Here is a 15,030-nt window from a genome sequence, read left to right as displayed (position 1 = left end):
CAGTAGCCAGGTTGAGCTCCAGATGAGCTTTGGCCTTTCTAATTTTCTCCCTGCACAGCCTCGCTACATCCTTGTAGTCCTCCTCAGTGGCCCGCCCTTTTTTCCAAAGATTATAAACCCTCTTTTTTCTGCTAAGCACAAGCCGCAACTCTCTGTTGAGCCAGGCCGGTCTTCTTCCACGCCGGCTCGTCTTTGGGCACGTGGGGACGGACCGCTCCTGTGCCATCACGATTTCCTTCTTGAGGAGCGCCCAGCCTTCCTGGACTCCTCTGCCCTTCAGAACCGCCTCCCAAGGGACTTGGCCAACCAGCGTCCTGAGCAGCTCAAAGTCAGCCCTCCGGAAGTCCAATACAGCAGTTTTACTGGTCCCCTTCCTGGCCTCGCCAAGAATAGAGAACTCTACCATTTCATGGTCACTCTGCCCAAGACAGCTTCCGAGCACCACATCTCCCACCAGTCCTTCTCTGTTAGTGAAGAGAAGGTCTAGCGGGGCACCACCCCGGTAGGTTCACTGACCAGCTGCGTCAGGAAGCTACCTCCCACGCTCTCCAGAAACCTCCTAGACTGCTTTCTCTGTGCCGTGTTGTGTTTCCAGGATATGTCCGGGAAGTTGAAGTCCCCCACGAGGACAAGCGCCGACGATTTTGCAACTTCTGTCAGTTGCCTATAAAACTCCTCATCCGTCTCCTCATCCTGGTTCGGCGGTCTATAACAGACCCCGACCAGGATGCTAGCCTTGCCGGCCTTCCCGCGGATCCTAACCCACAGGGATTCAACCTTATCATTCCCAGCCTGGAGTTCCACAACATCAAAAGATTCTCTAACGTAGAGAGCCACGCCACCACCCCCTCTGTGCTGCCTGTCCCTCCTGAAGAGCCGATAGCCAGGCATTGCAGCACTCCAGTCGTGGGAGCGGTCCCACCACGTCTCCGTGATGGCAACCAAGTCGTAGCCTGCCTGCTGCACGATGGCTTCCAGCTCTTCCTGTTTGTTACCCATGCTGCGTGCATTAGTGTAGATGCACTTCAGCTGGGCCATCGCCTTCTTCCCCGGCCTAGCCATTGTTTCCCCCGGCACAGCTCCAACAAGCCTTGTTTGAGCCCCGTCCCCCTTTTTACCCTCTGCACCTCCTCCTTGAGTTCCACCACCATGCGGACCAGGTCGTCCACCTGCTCGCACCTCACGCAAGCAGTCTCTCTGCCTCCCGCCGATGGCAGCAAGAGGCTCAGACACTCCCCGCATCCGGAGACCTGAACTGCCGCGTGTTTGGACGGGCAGTCGGTCTGGGTGTGTACTGACTTCCTAGAGAAAGCACCGTGCCTGGTGGAGACCATCGCAGCCCAGCTGACGGGAGAGTGCCGTTAGAGGAGTTGTCCCTATGGGCGGGTGTGAGCGTCCGCCCTTCCTGCCCGCCCTGCCTGCACTCACTGCCTCGCTAACTGCCGCGTCACTCCCCCCGTGTCACTCCCTGTTTGCCGGCCCTGGTCGCTGCGCTCCTGGTCGCTCGCGCTCCCTGAGGGCTGCCTTTGAACGGCCGGGGGGAGGAGCTGTCGCTGACGCTACTGGCTCCGCCTACGCCTCGTCAGCCTCCCTCACGAGGGCTGCCGGTGCCTGGCGGCTCCCTCACGTAGGCTCGATGCCCGAAAAATAGCCCTGGCTGTCCCGATCCCGCGCTCCGCTGCAGCACGCGTCTGCCCCGGAGCCGGTCGCCTCGGCAAGTCAAGTAGGTATTGCCAGGCAGAGAGCTGCTTCAGTTTGAGGAAGTGTTTGAAACTACTGCCCTGAGGCTCCTGGAACCTTCAGGCCGGTGAAACGCACTGCTTCCTCGGTCTTACCGCCCTCTCCTGACAGCTACGAACGGCCCTCCCCAGCCAGCAGGGCCTGGCCTACCCCAGCCTCCTGCCCAGGGGCTCCCTGCAGAGCCCCCAGCCCCTGGCCCTGCTGGGTGCCCCTCTCTGGTCCTGCGTCTGCGCCCTCCGCCTGGGCTCTCTGATGCGCTCAGCGGTGTCACAGAGCTGGCGGTGACCTCACAGTCTCACTCCTGCCCTTATCCCCCGGTGGCAGCAGCCACCGAGGCCTGTGTCGCACGGAGCAGCGTCTCCAGAGGATGGCACAGACACTCGTCTCTGGTCCCAGCATGCTGGATACCCTGGGGCTGGCACTTCACGGCTGCCTCTGCCTCGGCCCCGGCCTCGTCCTGCTCCTGGTGGCCTGGGCCACCCTGCGCTGCTGCCGCAGCACTTCAGGCAAACGCCACCAGGTAGGAGGGAGGCTCCAGGCCAGCCTTTCTCAGGAAGCCTGGCAGGGCAGGGGGGCTGGGGATTCGGGGGGGTCCCACTGCACCGGGGGATGGGACACGAGGCCTCTCGGGGGGCTCAGCTGGGGCCACGCTCACTGGGGTTCTGCTCTCTGCCAGCAGGTCTGTGACGGGAGCCGAGGCAGGGGAAGGCGCAGCAAGGTTCATGAAACAGGTAGAGCTCTCCTCGGCCCTGGCGCTGGCTCCTGCAGGCGCCGGGGTCCCCTAGGGCCCCGCTGCCGCCCAGGGCTGGGCCACATCCAAGCCGCGGGCAGCCGGGCCCCACCTTCAGAGGCCAGCCGGCCACCTGGGCCAGGCGCAGGGCCCGTCCCAGCAGACACTTGCTCACGGCGCTCCGTGTCCCCCATCTCTTGCAGATGCTGAGGCGCGCGCTCACGGCTGCGGGAGCAGCCCGATCTGGATCGGCAGCAGACCCTTAGGCCAGCTTCTGTGTTACGACCTCGACTGTGAACGCTGCAGCCAGGCTGTCAGGGAGAGGCAGCAGCGGCTCCTTGCCAGGCAGGCCAGAGCCTCCTGCTATCCACGCTCCTCTTCCTCTTCGGACGCCAGCGACTCCAGCCAGCACAGGGCCCCGGCCAGATCATTCCACCCGGCCAAGCTAACATCCGTCAGATCCTGGTGGCAGCCAGTGCTGCGGAACAGGAAGCGGAGGAGACCCTCTCCCCAGCGTGCAGCGATGCCCCAGACAACACTGAAAATCTATGGGGCAACCACACTTCCCTGCGATGCTGGGCCTCTCAGACAGGCCGAGGAGCTTGCCAAGATGGCTCCCAGGCACCACGAGGCTGGCTTGCCCCTCACCACAGGCTCTGACGCAGCTGACAAGGACGGCAACCTGCCCGCTGGTGTGGATCCTCGTCCCATGAAAAGGCTGGAGCAAGGACTGGGCTTCTGGAAGCTGCTGCGGATGCACACCCTGAGGAAGTCCATAGAGATGCAGCTGGGAGCCCTCCCCACCACGGTGCAGCAGTCCCACAGGAGATACACATACAGGATGGCACGCCGCACAGCTCCCGCGCCGCTGCACTCCCGTCCTGCCCCCTCCTACTTCTGCTCAGCGGAGGCCCTGTTCCTGCCGGAGGACGTGCGGGAGTTCCTGGAGATGCACATCCGTGAGAAGAAGCTGCGCCACCAATGGGGCTTGCCTGCAGGGTCGCTGGGAGGACCCCAGGCACTGCCATCAGTCCCCTAACAGCAGCGCGCAGGGCTCCACGTTCAGCGCCACCCTCAAGATCCAGGGCTGGGCACCAGGAAAGCGGGTGTCCCATGGAAAACATCCCCTGCTGCCTGTGCTGCGAGGGACAGAAGCTGCGAGGGAACGTGGAAGCCTCCCCGTCACTACCTCTTCCTACCCCTGTTTTAACCCATTTAATCCATTAAACCCATTCCTATTAAATCTCCACCTGTTCTGGGCTGCACTGATATGAGCACAGATGTCTGGGAGGGCTCTGAGGCTCCCCATGGCGCCAACGAACCAGGGCTGCGGGATGAGGAACATGGTACCTCTAACCATGCCGCCCACCTCAGCAGACTGGCACTTCCAGAGAGCAGCCCCTATGCAGGGCTCATGGTGTTGGCATTCATGAAAACACATAATCCACAAAGTGATTATATGAAGGTGCTTTATTAGGCGCCGGAAGTTAGGGGCATGCCTGCCCAAATCTAACTTCGTCCGATTTGCTCACTCAGTTCTCTTTTATCTCCTAAAATATTACATATGCATTAAGTTTCACAACACATCTACGCATACTCATTTCCTAGCTCCGCCTAGCCCCACTTCGTATGCTAATTATCTTATCAGTCCTTCTGCGCTTGCGTATCACTCTCTGGTGGTCGTCCGGGTGGTCGTCAGGATGAAGTAAGATGTCTTCATCAGAGTTGAACCTTTTAACCTTTTCTTCTTACGCATGCTCTCTGAGCCCTTGGTCTCAGTCCAAACCGCAAGGTTGGTTTGATCCAGTTCTCGGGGTCCGAGAGGCCCCAGTTATCTAGATGTCTTGCAAATTTGGCATTCTTTTAGTCCTCCTTATTCCTCATCATGAACTGGTGCGTTCCCTCATGCTATCTTTGCACATATATTTTGTGTCTTCCAAGCGCAGCCCCGGAACAGTACATCGCAAATGTAACACATATTAAGCAATATTGTATATTTCATCTTCTATTACCAACAATGGGACCATTTTGATGTCCCTCTTTGGGCTCTTGCACTGTTGCGAGGGCCTGGGAGCGCCAGCAGGGAAGTGAAAGCAGGCGCAGGATGGCTCTGGGAGAGCAAAGTCTTAGCTGTCCCCATCCTCATTAGGTGAGGCCACCTCAGGGTGCCAAAGGGGAGGGGAAGTCCTGATGGGGGCAAGCAAATGAAGGGGGGATCACACTCACATTGGACGTGCCTCTCTTGGTCAATGTCCACCCTGGGCCATATCACACCGTTCCCTCATGCCTTGATGCGGCACAGGCCAGTCATAAAGGGGCTAAAAAAAAGTGCCAGGAGCACCGCGAACACGACGCACAAACAGGACCGGCTTGGCAGTTAGCACAGGCAGTTTGTGCGGGACAGTTCAAGCGGGGCAGGGAGGAGTGCGGGGAGGATCCTCTCCTCTCTTTCCCACTTCACTTGCTCTTGCTCTCCTCTCCTTTGGGAACTCTGCCTCTTATGACTTATAATTCACCCTGGTGGGCACCCGGCATAGCCGCCGGGCTGAGGCAGCAACCCAAACTGAGGGGACACGGCCTCTCTGGGCTCATGTGGGCACCCAGCTGGATCCCCTGGGAGGTGAAGTGGCAGTCCAGAGTGGTGACTGTGGGGAGCTCCGGAATCTGGAGGCTCCCCTGGGTCCTGAGGGAAGAGAGGGCTGTCGTGGGTGCAGGTGTGCCCTGCTCAAGGAGCTGCTTGAGCAGATGGGTGGGCTGCAGCGAGAAATCGGCAGCCTGAGGGGCTCCTGGGAGTCTCTGAGGGAGACGGGTAGGAGGTGTGAACCTACCCCTACTGAAGCCCAGCAGCCCCCTCCTAAGTCCCTGCAAAGGGTAGCAGCTGAGCCAGCTGGTCACCTGCAGGACAGAGAGCTTGACAGCCCGCGAGAGGAAAGGGGCCGGACCCTCGTCTCTGCTCAAAGCAGAAGGAGGCGTCTGCCCCCAACACCCATGGTGCCACCAACCCCCACGGTGTCCCTGGGTAATAGGTTCGAGGCTCTCGGGCAGGAAAGGGATGAGGGTCTGGAGAGTAGTTGGAACTCAGGCCCCAAGAAGCACATCGAGGTAGAGGGAAGTAGCAAGCACAGGGAGCGGGACCGGTCAGGGCACTGCATCAAAAGGATCCCATCGGATTGTCCGAGGGCTCCTCAGAGAAGGTAATGTTTCCGATACCCCACCCGGAATCTTCTTGCATCCCCCTAGGGGCAACTGCGCCTGCTGCTTCCCTAAACTGCCTGTATACCAATGCGCATGGCATGGGAAATAAACAAACAAACAAAACAGAAACAGTAGACAAAATGAACAAAAATAAACAAAATAAAAATAACAACAATATAAAACAGTAAACAAAAATAAACACGGGAAATAAACAGGCAGAAACAACACTTCCGAAGCCCTGGAATGCAGCTGTGAAGGTACTTGCACACCGAGGATGTTGTGCCCCAAGACTCACGCCACCACAACCCTTTCCAGAGAAATCCTTCAGCATCGTCAACCACGGCCAAAAAGGCAAAGGCAAAACTAGAGCAATAAGCCACCGGTCAAGCAACTGCCATAAACTCAGCAGAACCTCCCAGCCGTGGCCAGGAAAAGCAGCGCTATCAAAGTCAGGAGTATCACACAGTATCACAGATTTCTAGGTTGGAAGAGACCTCAAGATCATCGAGTCCAACCTCCGACCTAACACTAAGTACTCCACTAAACCATATCGCTAAGCTCTACATCTAAACGTCTTTTAAAGACCTCCAGGGATGGTGACTCCACCACCTCCCTGGGCAGCCCGTTCCAATGCTTAATAACCCTTTCGGTAAAGAAGTACTTCCTAACATCCAACCTAAAACTCCCCTGTCGCAACTTTCGCCCATTCCCCCTCGTCCTGTCACCAGGCACGCGGGAGAACAGACCAACCCCCACCTCTCTACAGCCTCCTTTAAGGTAACTGTAGAGAGCGATAAGGTCGCCCCTGAGCCTCCTCTTCTCCAGGCTGAACAAGCCCAGCTCCCTCAGCCGCTCCTCGTAAGACTTGTTCTCCAGACCCCTCACCAGCTTGGTCGCCCTTCTCTGGACTCGCTCGAGCACGTCCATGTCCTTCCTGTAGCGAGGGGCCCAAAACTGAACACAGTACCCAAGGTGCGGCCTCACCAGAGCCGAGTACAGGGGCACAATCACTTCCCTAGACCTGCTGGCCACACTGCTTCTTATACAGGCCAGGATGCTGTTGGCCTTCTTGGCCACCTGAGCACACTGCTGGCTCATATTCAGCCGACTATCAACCAACACTCCCAGGTCCTTCTCGGCCAGGCAGCTTTCCAGCCACTCATCTCCCAGCCTGTAGCTCTGCTTGGGGTTGTTGCTCCCCAAGTGCAGGACCCGGCACTTGGCCTTGTTGAACTTCATACAGTTGACCTCAGCCCATCGCTCCAGCCTATCCAGATCCTCCTGCAGAGCCTTCCTGCCCTCGAGCAGATCGACACACGCACTTAGCTTGGTGTCACCTGCAAACTTACTGAGGGTGCACTGGACGTCCTCATCCAGATCATCGATAAAGATATTAAAGAGGACCGGCCCCAGTACCGAGCCCTGGGGGACACCACCAGTGACCAGCCTCCAACCAGATTTGACTCCATTCACCACAACTCTCTGGGCCCGGCTATCCAGTCAGTTTCTAACCCAGCGAAGCGTACGCCAGTCCAAGCCCCGAGCAGCCAGTTTCTTGAGGAGAATGTTGTGGGGAACGGTGTCAAAAGCCTTACTGAGGTCAAGGTAAACCACATCCACAGCCTTTCCCTCATCCACCAAGCGCGTCACTTGGTCATAGAAGGAGATCAGGTTCGTCAAGCAGGACCTGCCTTTCATAAACCCATGCTGACTGGGCCTGATCGCCTGCTTGCCCTGCAAGTGCCGCGTGATGACCCTCAAGATAATCTGCTCCATGAGCTTTCCTGGCACTGAGGTCAAACTGACAGGCCTATAGTTCCCCGGGTCTGCCCTGCGGCCCTTCTTATAGATGGGCATCACATTGGCTAGCCGCCAGTCAACTGGGACCTCCCCCGATAGCCAGGACTGCCGATAAATGATGGAAAGCGGCTCGGCCAGCTCCTCCGCCAGTTCTTTCAGTACCCTCGGGTGCATCCCATCCGGCCCCATCGACTTGCGCACATCCAAGCTCCGTAGCAGGTCGCCAACCATTTCCTCATGGATAGCGAAGGCCACGTCCTGCTCCCCATCCCCTTCCACCAGCTCAGGGCACTGGGTGTCCGGAGAACAACCGGTATTGCCGCTAAAGACTGAGGCAAAGGCGGCATTAAGCACCTCAGCCTTTTCCTCATCCTTAGTAACTAGGTTTCCCCTCGCATCCAGTAAAGGATGGAGATTCCCCTTAGTCCTCCGTTTCGCGTTGATATATTTGTAAAAGGATTTTTTGTTGTCTTTAACGGCAGTAGCCAGGTTGAGCTCCAGATGAGCTTTGGCCTTTCTAATTTTCTCCCTGCACAGCCTCGCTACATCCTTGTAGTCCTCCTCAGTGGCCCGCCCTTTTTTCCAAAGATTATAAACCCTCTTTTTTCTGCTAAGCACAAGCCGCAACTCTCTGTTGAGCCAGGCCGGTCTTCTTCCACGCCGGCTCGTCTTTGGGCACGTGGGGACGGACCGCTCCTGTGCCATCACGATTTCCTTCTTGAGGAGCGCCCAGCCTTCCTGGACTCCTCTGCCCTTCAGAACCGCCTCCCAAGGGACTTGGCCAACCAGCGTCCTGAGCAGCTCAAAGTCAGCCCTCCGGAAGTCCAATACAGCAGTTTTACTGGTCCCCTTCCTGGCCTCGCCAAGAATAGAGAACTCTACCATTTCATGGTCACTCTGCCCAAGACAGCTTCCGAGCACCACATCTCCCACCAGTCCTTCTCTGTTAGTGAAGAGAAGGTCTAGCGGGGCACCACCCCGGTAGGTTCACTGACCAGCTGCGTCAGGAAGCTACCTCCCACGCTCTCCAGAAACCTCCTAGACTGCTTTCTCTGTGCCGTGTTGTGTTTCCAGGATATGTCCGGGAAGTTGAAGTCCCCCACGAGGACAAGCGCCGACGATTTTGCAACTTCTGTCAGTTGCCTATAAAACTCCTCATCCGTCTCCTCATCCTGGTTCGGCGGTCTATAACAGACCCCGACCAGGATGCTAGCCTTGCCGGCCTTCCCGCGGATCCTAACCCACAGGGATTCAACCTTATCATTCCCAGCCTGGAGTTCCACAACATCAAAAGATTCTCTAACGTAGAGAGCCACGCCACCACCCCCTCTGTGCTGCCTGTCCCTCCTGAAGAGCCGATAGCCAGGCATTGCAGCACTCCAGTCGTGGGAGCGGTCCCACCACGTCTCCGTGATGGCAACCAAGTCGTAGCCTGCCTGCTGCACGATGGCTTCCAGCTCTTCCTGTTTGTTACCCATGCTGCGTGCATTAGTGTAGATGCACTTCAGCTGGGCCATCGCCTTCTTCCCCGGCCTAGCCATTGTTTCCCCCGGCACAGCTCCAACAAGCCTTGTTTGAGCCCCGTCCCCCTTTTTACCCTCTGCACCTCCTCCTTGAGTTCCACCACCATGCGGACCAGGTCGTCCACCTGCTCGCACCTCACGCAAGCAGTCTCTCTGCCTCCCGCCGATGGCAGCAAGAGGCTCAGACACTCCCCGCATCCGGAGACCTGAACTGCCGCGTGTTTGGACGGGCAGTCGGTCTGGGTGTGTACTGACTTCCTAGAGAAAGCACCGTGCCTGGTGGAGACCATCGCAGCCCAGCTGACGGGAGAGTGCCGTTAGAGGAGTTGTCCCTATGGGCGGGTGTGAGCGTCCGCCCTTCCTGCCCGCCCTGCCTGCACTCACTGCCTCGCTAACTGCCGCGTCACTCCCCCCGTGTCACTCCCTGTTTGCCGGCCCTGGTCGCTGCGCTCCTGGTCGCTCGCGCTCCCTGAGGGCTGCCTTTGAACGGCCGGGGGGAGGAGCTGTCGCTGACGCTACTGGCTCCGCCTACGCCTCGTCAGCCTCCCTCACGAGGGCTGCCGGTGCCTGGCGGCTCCCTCACGTAGGCTCGATGCCCGAAAAATAGCCCTGGCTGTCCCGATCCCGCGCTCCGCTGCAGCACGCGTCTGCCCCGGAGCCGGTCGCCTCGGCAAGTCAAGTAGGTATTGCCAGGCAGAGAGCTGCTTCAGTTTGAGGAAGTGTTTGAAACTACTGCCCTGAGGCTCCTGGAACCTTCAGGCCGGTGAAACGCACTGCTTCCTCGGTCTTACCGCCCTCTCCTGACAGCTACGAACGGCCCTCCCCAGCCAGCAGGGCCTGGCCTACCCCAGCCTCCTGCCCAGGGGCTCCCTGCAGAGCCCCCAGCCCCTGGCCCTGCTGGGTGCCCCTCTCTGGTCCTGCGTCTGCGCCCTCCGCCTGGGCTCTCTGATGCGCTCAGCGGTGTCACAGAGCTGGCGGTGACCTCACAGTCTCACTCCTGCCCTTATCCCCCGGTGGCAGCAGCCACCGAGGCCTGTGTCGCACGGAGCAGCGTCTCCAGAGGATGGCACAGACACTCGTCTCTGGTCCCAGCATGCTGGATACCCTGGGGCTGGCACTTCACGGCTGCCTCTGCCTCGGCCCCGGCCTCGTCCTGCTCCTGGTGGCCTGGGCCACCCTGCGCTGCTGCCGCAGCACTTCAGGCAAACGCCACCAGGTAGGAGGGAGGCTCCAGGCCAGCCTTTCTCAGGAAGCCTGGCAGGGCAGGGGGGCTGGGGATTCGGGGGGGTCCCACTGCACCGGGGGATGGGACACGAGGCCTCTCGGGGGGCTCAGCTGGGGCCACGCTCACTGGGGTTCTGCTCTCTGCCAGCAGGTCTGTGACGGGAGCCGAGGCAGGGGAAGGCGCAGCAAGGTTCATGAAACAGGTAGAGCTCTCCTCGGCCCTGGCGCTGGCTCCTGCAGGCGCCGGGGTCCCCTAGGGCCCCGCTGCCGCCCAGGGCTGGGCCACATCCAAGCCGCGGGCAGCCGGGCCCCACCTTCAGAGGCCAGCCGGCCACCTGGGCCAGGCGCAGGGCCCGTCCCAGCAGACACTTGCTCACGGCGCTCCGTGTCCCCCATCTCTTGCAGATGCTGAGGCGCGCGCTCACGGCTGCGGGAGCAGCCCGATCTGGATCGGCAGCAGACCCTTAGGCCAGCTTCTGTGTTACGACCTCGACTGTGAACGCTGCAGCCAGGCTGTCAGGGAGAGGCAGCAGCGGCTCCTTGCCAGGCAGGCCAGAGCCTCCTGCTATCCACGCTCCTCTTCCTCTTCGGACGCCAGCGACTCCAGCCAGCACAGGGCCCCGGCCAGATCATTCCACCCGGCCAAGCTAACATCCGTCAGATCCTGGTGGCAGCCAGTGCTGCGGAACAGGAAGCGGAGGAGACCCTCTCCCCAGCGTGCAGCGATGCCCCAGACAACACTGAAAATCTATGGGGCAACCACACTTCCCTGCGATGCTGGGCCTCTCAGACAGGCCGAGGAGCTTGCCAAGATGGCTCCCAGGCACCACGAGGCTGGCTTGCCCCTCACCACAGGCTCTGACGCAGCTGACAAGGACGGCAACCTGCCCGCTGGTGTGGATCCTCGTCCCATGAAAAGGCTGGAGCAAGGACTGGGCTTCTGGAAGCTGCTGCGGATGCACACCCTGAGGAAGTCCATAGAGATGCAGCTGGGAGCCCTCCCCACCACGGTGCAGCAGTCCCACAGGAGATACACATACAGGATGGCACGCCGCACAGCTCCCGCGCCGCTGCACTCCCGTCCTGCCCCCTCCTACTTCTGCTCAGCGGAGGCCCTGTTCCTGCCGGAGGACGTGCGGGAGTTCCTGGAGATGCACATCCGTGAGAAGAAGCTGCGCCACCAATGGGGCTTGCCTGCAGGGTCGCTGGGAGGACCCCAGGCACTGCCATCAGTCCCCTAACAGCAGCGCGCAGGGCTCCACGTTCAGCGCCACCCTCAAGATCCAGGGCTGGGCACCAGGAAAGCGGGTGTCCCATGGAAAACATCCCCTGCTGCCTGTGCTGCGAGGGACAGAAGCTGCGAGGGAACGTGGAAGCCTCCCCGTCACTACCTCTTCCTACCCCTGTTTTAACCCATTTAATCCATTAAACCCATTCCTATTAAATCTCCACCTGTTCTGGGCTGCACTGATATGAGCACAGATGTCTGGGAGGGCTCTGAGGCTCCCCATGGCGCCAACGAACCAGGGCTGCGGGATGAGGAACATGGTACCTCTAACCATGCCGCCCACCTCAGCAGACTGGCACTTCCAGAGAGCAGCCCCTATGCAGGGCTCATGGTGTTGGCATTCATGAAAACACATAATCCACAAAGTGATTATATGAAGGTGCTTTATTAGGCGCCGGAAGTTAGGGGCATGCCTGCCCAAATCTAACTTCGTCCGATTTGCTCACTCAGTTCTCTTTTATCTCCTAAAATATTACATATGCATTAAGTTTCACAACACATCTACGCATACTCATTTCCTAGCTCCGCCTAGCCCCACTTCGTATGCTAATTATCTTATCAGTCCTTCTGCGCTTGCGTATCACTCTCTGGTGGTCGTCCGGGTGGTCGTCAGGATGAAGTAAGATGTCTTCATCAGAGTTGAACCTTTTAACCTTTTCTTCTTACGCATGCTCTCTGAGCCCTTGGTCTCAGTCCAAACCGCAAGGTTGGTTTGATCCAGTTCTCGGGGTCCGAGAGGCCCCAGTTATCTAGATTCTTGCAAATTTGGCATTCTTTTAGTCCTCCTTATTCCTCATCATGAACTGGTGCATTCCCTCATGCTATCTTTGCACATATATTTTGTGTCTTCCAAGCGCAGCCCCGGAACAGTACATCGCAAATGTAACACATATTAAGCAATATTGTATATTTCATTTTCTATTACCAACAATGGGACCATTTTGATGTCCCTCTTTGGGCTCTTGCACTGTTGCGAGGGCCTGGGAGCGCCAGCAGGGAAGTGAAAGCAGGCGCAGGATGGCTCTGGGAGAGCAAAGTCTTGGCTGTCCCCATCCTCATTAGGTGAGGCCACCTCAGGGTGCCAAAGGGGAGGGGAAGTCCTGATGGGGGCAAGCAAATGAAGGGGGGATCACACTCACATTGGACATGCCTCTCTTGGTCAATGTCCACCCTGGGCCATATCACACCGTTCCCTCATGCCTTGATGCGGCACAGGCCAGTCATAAAGGGGCTAAAAAAAAGTGCCAGGAGCACCGCGAACACGACGCACAAACAGGACCGGCTTGGCAGTTAGCACAGGCAGTTTGTGCGGGACAGTTCAAGCGGGGCAGGGAGGAGTGCGGGGAGGATCCTCTCCTCTCTTTCCCACTTCACTTGCTCTTGCTCTCCTCTCCTTTGGGAACTCTGCCTCTTATGACTTATAATTCACCCTGGTGGGCACCCGGCATAGCCGCCGGGCTGAGGCAGCAACCCAAACTGAGGGGACACGGCCTCTCTGGGCTCATGTGGGCACCCAGGTGGATCCCCTGGGAGGTGAAGTGGCAGTCCAGAGTGGTGACTGTGGGGAGCTCCGGAATCTGGAGGCTCCCCTGGGTCCTGAGGGAAGAGAGGGCTGTCGTGGGTGCAGGTGTGCCCTGCTCAAGGAGCTGCTTGAGCAGATGGGTGGGCTGCAGCGAGAAATCGGCAGCCTGAGGGGCTCCTGGGAGTCTCTGAGGGAGACGGGTAGGAGGTGTGAACCTACCCCTACTGAAGCCCAGCAGCCCCCTCCTAAGTCCCTGCAAAGGGTAGCAGCTGAGCCAGCTGGTCACCTGCAGGACAGAGAGCTTGACAGCCCGCGAGAGGAAAGGGGCCGGACCCTCGTCTCTGCTCAAAGCAGAAGGAGGCGTCTGCCCCCAACACCCATGGTGCCACCAACCCCCACGGTGTCCCTGGGTAATAGGTTCGAGGCTCTCGGGCAGGAAAGGGATGAGGGTCTGGAGAGTAGTTGGAACTCAGGCCCCAAGAAGCACATCGAGGTAGAGGGAAGTAGCAAGCACAGGGAGCGGGACCGGTCAGGGCACTGCATCAAAAGGATCCCATCGGATTGTCCGAGGGCTCCTCAGAGAAGGTAATGTTTCCGATACCCCACCCGGAATCTTCTTGCGTCCCCCTAGGGGCAACCGTGCCTGCTGCTTCCCTAAACTGCCTGTATACCAATGCGCATGGCATGGGAAATAAACAAACAAACAAAACAGAAACAGTAGACAAAATGAACAAAAATAAACAAAATAAAAATAACAACAATATAAAACAGTAAACAAAAATAAACACGGGAAATAAACAGGCAGAAACAACACTTCCGAAGCCCTGGAATGCAGCTGTGAAGGTACTTGCACACCGAGGATGTTGTGCCCCAAGACTCACGCCACCACAACCCTTTCCAGAGAAATCCTTCAGCATCGTCAACCACGGCCAAAAAGGCAAAGGCAAAACTAGAGCAATAAGCCACCGGTCAAGCAACTGCCATAAACTCAGCAGAACCTCCCAGCCGTGGCCAGGAAAAGCAGCGCTATCAAAGTCAGGAGTATCACACAGTATCACAGATTTCTAGGTTGGAAGAGACCTCAAGATCATCGAGTCCAACCTCCGACCTAACACTAAGTACTCCACTAAACCATATCGCTAAGCTCTACATCTAAACGTCTTTTAAAGACCTCCAGGGATGGTGACTCCACCACCTCCCTGGGCAGCCCGTTCCAATGCTTAATAACCCTTTCGGTAAAGAAGTACTTCCTAACATCCAACCTAAAACTCCCCTGTCGCAACTTTCGCCCATTCCCCCTCGTCCTGTCACCAGGCACGCGGGAGAACAGACCAACCCCCACCTCTCTACAGCCTCCTTTAAGGTAACTGTAGAGAGCGATAAGGTCGCCCCTGAGCCTCCTCTTCTCCAGGCTGAACAAGCCCAGCTCCCTCAGCCGCTCCTCGTAAGACTTGTTCTCCAGACCCCTCACCAGCTTGGTCGCCCTTCTCTGGACTCGCTCGAGCACGTCCATGTCCTTCCTGTAGCGAGGGGCCCAAAACTGAACACAGTACCCAAGGTGCGGCCTCACCAGAGCCGAGTACAGGGGCACAATCACTTCCCTAGACCTGCTGGCCACACTGCTTCTTATACAGGCCAGGATGCTGTTGGCCTTCTTGGCCACCTGAGCACACTGCTGGCTCATATTCAGCCGACTATCAACCAACACTCCCAGGTCCTTCTCGGCCAGGCAGCTTTCCAGCCACTCATCTCCCAGCCTGTAGCTCTGCTTGGGGTTGTTGCAGCCCAGGTGCAGGACCCGGCACTTGGCCTTGTTGAACTTCATACAGTTGACCTCAGCCCATCGCTCCAGCCTATCCAGATCCTCCTGCAGAGCCTTCCTGCCCTCGAGCAGATCAACACACGCACTTAGCTTGGTGTCACCTGCAAACTTACTGAGGGTGCACTGGACGCCCTCATCCAGATCATCGATAAAGATATTAAAGAAGACCGGCCCCAGTACCGAGCC

At 58.2% G+C, this 15,030-nt stretch overlaps 2 protein-coding genes across 4 annotated transcripts; both read left to right on the top strand.

Annotated features, from left to right (window-relative positions):
* Positions 1–539: 539 nt before the first annotated feature.
* On the top strand, positions 540–6,729 carry LOC310900213 (uncharacterized protein). Of its 2 annotated transcripts, none has more exons than XM_083837820.1 (3): positions 540–2,260; positions 2,420–2,471; positions 2,674–6,729. In XM_083837820.1, exons 1-3 carry the CDS (start codon positions 2,108–2,110, stop codon positions 3,507–3,509), a joined length of 1,041 nt encoding a protein of 346 aa, XP_083693946.1. In that variant the 5' UTR covers positions 540–2,107; the 3' UTR covers positions 3,510–6,729. The 2 variants fall into 2 exon arrangements, with proteins under 2 accessions (XP_083693946.1, XP_083693945.1); XM_083837819.1 differs by having other exon boundaries at positions 2,417–2,471.
* A 1,734-nt stretch (positions 6,730–8,463) lies between these two features.
* Positions 8,464–14,672, top strand: LOC310900137 (uncharacterized protein). 2 transcript variants are annotated; one of them, XM_083837608.1, is made up of 3 exons: positions 8,464–10,204; positions 10,364–10,415; positions 10,618–14,672. In XM_083837608.1, the coding sequence occupies exons 1-3, from the start codon at positions 10,052–10,054 to the stop codon at positions 11,451–11,453; spliced, it is 1,041 nt and encodes a 346-aa protein (XP_083693734.1). In that variant the 5' UTR covers positions 8,464–10,051; the 3' UTR covers positions 11,454–14,672. The 2 variants fall into 2 exon arrangements, with proteins under 2 accessions (XP_083693734.1, XP_083693733.1); XM_083837607.1 differs by having other exon boundaries at positions 10,361–10,415.
* The last annotated feature ends 358 nt before the right edge of the window (positions 14,673–15,030 follow it).

This window comes from Anser anser, assembly GCF_964211835.1.
Source record: "Anser anser genome assembly, chromosome: 5".
Lineage (NCBI taxonomy): Eukaryota > Metazoa > Chordata > Aves > Anseriformes > Anatidae > Anser > Anser anser.
This window is presented reverse-complemented; position numbering and strand designations above follow the sequence as displayed.